This window comes from Cupressus sempervirens, chromosome 2 (genome assembly GCF_028749045.1).
Source record: "Cupressus sempervirens isolate cs-2001-9-10 chromosome 2, ASM2874904v1, whole genome shotgun sequence".
Taxonomy (NCBI): Eukaryota; Viridiplantae; Streptophyta; class Pinopsida; order Cupressales; family Cupressaceae; genus Cupressus; species Cupressus sempervirens.
This window is the reverse complement of record NC_143119.1, coordinates 335,563,833-335,567,342: the sequence shown is the minus strand read 5'-3', so window position 1 is coordinate 335,567,342 and position 3,510 is coordinate 335,563,833. Positions and strand designations below refer to the sequence as shown.

At 40.4% G+C, this 3,510-nt stretch overlaps 1 protein-coding gene across 1 annotated transcript; it reads right to left on the bottom strand.

Annotated features, from left to right (window-relative positions):
• Window positions 1-638: 638 nt before the first annotated feature.
• LOC149572480 (uncharacterized) lies at window positions 639-2,323 on the bottom strand. The gene is made up of 2 exons (XM_089815845.1): window positions 1,908-2,323; window positions 639-792 (listed from the first exon to the last, which is right to left on the bottom strand). The coding sequence occupies exons 1-2, from the start codon at window positions 2,321-2,323 to the stop codon at window positions 639-641; spliced, it is 570 nt and encodes a 189-aa protein (XP_089671971.1).
• Between the last annotated feature and the right edge of the window lie 1,187 nt (window positions 2,324-3,510).

Sequence of the window (3,510 nt, the reverse complement as noted above, 5' to 3'; positions counted from 1 at the left end):
AAATTTCTAATCTTGGGGGTAAATTTTGTGAAGGACCCTTATAAATTACTAAAGGTGAAGGGAAAGAAGAAGAATCTTAAGAAGAAGAAGAAGAATCAAAAGGAAAAGAATCAGTAGCTGTCAAGCCTAAGGAAACAATACAATAGAAAATTATGGTAGTAGATCCTAAGGTCAAGAGGGATTTGAATAAAAATATTATACCTCCTACCTCTACACCTCAAAGAAGGATAAAAAGAAAAGGATCAAGACAACACGCCTTGAAGATGCACCAAAGAAAGGCATAGAAAAGATAACCAAGACAATTAAGGGAAAAGGCACACCAAAGAGAAAAAAGAGATTGAGTAGGGTTAACAAAAGAAATTGAGGACATTATCTATTATGCCTGATAATGAATAAGATAGAGGAGAGACAAGTGAGTTTGGTAATTTGAGAAAACTACAAATTGTTCCTAGACTATCTCCTAAGAATGTTTATTAGGATGTGAAAATATATGAAATTCAACAGGAATTTTAGGTTTTAAATATATTGATTATTTAAAAAAAGGGGTAAAAACTTTATTGAATATCAGAGAAAAACATTACAAAATAAACAAGGGAACGAAGTCCCAAAGAAAGGAAAAAGCAAAAGAACCAACAACATCAATTGTGGCCATTTTCAGCCTTATCTTCATCAAGTATATTCATTAAATCTATGCAAATCTCCTGGGGAACTGATTCCCACTCCTCAACTCTCCAACCCTCAGCACGCTCTGAAGCCGATTTAGCTAGACAATCAGCTACCCTATTCCATTCTCTGGTGATATGGACAAAAGTCACCATGTTCATCAAAGAAACAACCCATAAAAATTTTTGTACCACATTGGCCAACTACCAATTCACATCAACTACTTTCTGCTCAATAAGCAAATTGATCAGTACCTATGAATCAAATTCACAAACAACTCTCTGCCACCCCAAAGCATACGCTCTCTCAAGAGCACCCAAGATAGCCAACCCTTCCACCAGCTTGATAGTCTATATTCCTTCATATCTTGAAAAGAGAAAGATCATTGAACCCAGGGAATCCCTACCTATCCCACCAATACCAGCCAGCCCCGGGTTGCCTTTGGAGGAACCATCAGTATTGATCTTCAAAATTCCATAGGGAGGAAATTGCCATTTACCATTCCTATTAATTTTATTTTTCTCCCGACCCCTTCTCTTAGTACAAGACAAGGCCAAGGAAGAGCCCATAATCCCCAATCCTTCCACCAACTGTATGTCCCTTTTCCCCAAAGGGAATTCCACATCACATCTAGCTCCTACTATCTCTTGAACCATACCTAATAACCTTTGACAAGTTTGTTGCACCAGTCTTTGTTCTCCTTGAAAAATCCTTCGGTTGCATTCTACCCAAATCTGCCACAATAAGGAAATAGGACCCACAAACCAAACCTCTTGCAAAAAAGGTGCACAGAAGGAGGTCGGCCCATCCCCTGCCAAAAATCAATCAATGAAGAAGCATGAACACAAGGCATTGTCCAAACATCTCACCAAAGATGCCAAAGCTATAGGGCAAAGGAGCAATGGAAGAACAAATTGGAAGAATCCTCCTCACTAGCCCCACACATAACAAAAATAGAAGGCCCAAGAAAACCTCTCTTCCGAATGTTATCCCAAGTCAAGCATTTATTCCAAGCCAACATCCAAGAAAAATAATTACATTTTGGCTAGGAAAGCTTGTTCCATACCTTCTTCCAGCACTAAATTTCAAGCCCAACCAACTTCTGAGATAATAACCTATCATAACTAGATGTAACAGTATAGATCCCTTTTGGATTGGGGGGCCAAGCAAGCACATCATCCTCTGTGAGAGAGCAACATCTTCTACTGGAAAGGATGTTCTGCAACATAGCACATTCCTCCTACAAGCCTGCAACTGGCCACTCCTCTGGGGACTTCCAACTAGCCACCACCAGTTGACCACAGGGGACAGAAGATTTAAAATTGCTCACCCATGACCAACCAGCCTCCAGGAATCTCTGACAAAGACCTGCTAAGTTGGGAAATTGAGAGACAATGGGAGGGAAACCATCCCAAGAATCAAACCAGAATTGGGCCTCTGACCCCCTCTTGCAAATCCAGAATAATCCATCATTAATAAGCATGGCCCCTTTCTTAAGGGTATCCCATATCACCGATCCCTTACCAACAAGGGGGTACTTAGAGATTTCAAGTTGAGAAATCCCAGGGAGATACTTTTGGGAGAGAATTTTGGACCAGCTCTTATCCTGCTCATTACACCACCTCCAATAAAGTTTAGCAGCCAAGGCCTCCCCAATCATAGCTAATTGCCTCAGACCTAACCCACCATATTGTTTTGGGCTACAAACCACTTCTTGACTAACCAAGCTCCATTTGGAAGACCCCAAGAAACCCACCCATAAAAATTGTCTCACCATAGAATCAAGGTCTTTCAGGAATCCAACAGGGGCAACTTGAAGTATGCATCTATAAATGGGCAAAGCCTGCACACCTGACTTAATCAACTAGACCTGACTAGCAAAGGATAGCCAACAATGGGTCCAGTGATTAACTTTAACCCAAAACTTATCCAAAATTATTTGCCAAGACTCCTTAGGAAGTCTCCTCACTAAGATGGGAATACCAAGGTAAGTCAGAGGGAGGTTGCTGATCTGAAATCCTAACATACAATCAATCCTTTGTTGAATGTGGCCTGGAGTATTAAAGAAGAAAATGGAAGATTTTCCTTCATTAACCTACTGCCCAGAAGCAACCAAATAAACATCCAAGACCCTTCACAGATTAAAGGCCTCTTGCATAGTAGCCATCCCTATCAAAGCAGTATCATCTACAAATTGTAGATGAGTCTGCGTAGGTAAGGTGCCACCCCATTTCCAACCTTGAATGAAGCCATCCTCCACATTTCGCTTAATCCACCTCCTCAAGCCTTCTACCAAAAGAATGAATAGATAAGGGAAAAGAGGATCTCCCTGATGAAGCCCTCTAGAAGCTTTGAAAAGCTCAGAATGAATTCCATTAATAAGCATCAAAAAGGACACTAAAGTTACACAGCTCCAAACCCACTAAATCCATTGCTTCGCAAAACCAAAAGCACTCAAAATCCGATGAAGGAAGGACCACCTCACCCTATCATAAGCCTTAGCCATGTTAAGATTGATAAAAATCACTTTTTCATTTGAATTAGCCATAGAATGGATAACCTCAGTTGCAATAACAATTCCGTCCAAAATTTGTCTGCCTTCAACAAAACCACCTTGCTCTTCAAAGATCAATTCCACAAGCCCCTTCTTCAACCTGTCTGCAATAATTTTGGCAATAATTTTATAGATAACATTGCATAAAGAGATGGGCCAAAATTGGCTTAACTTATTAGCCCCGTCATTCTTGGGAATAAGGGTAAGAAAGGTAGCATTCAGAGCCCTTAACATCTTCCTATTGTGTTGAGACTCCTGAACCACTGCGAGAAGATCAAGCTTGATTATATCCC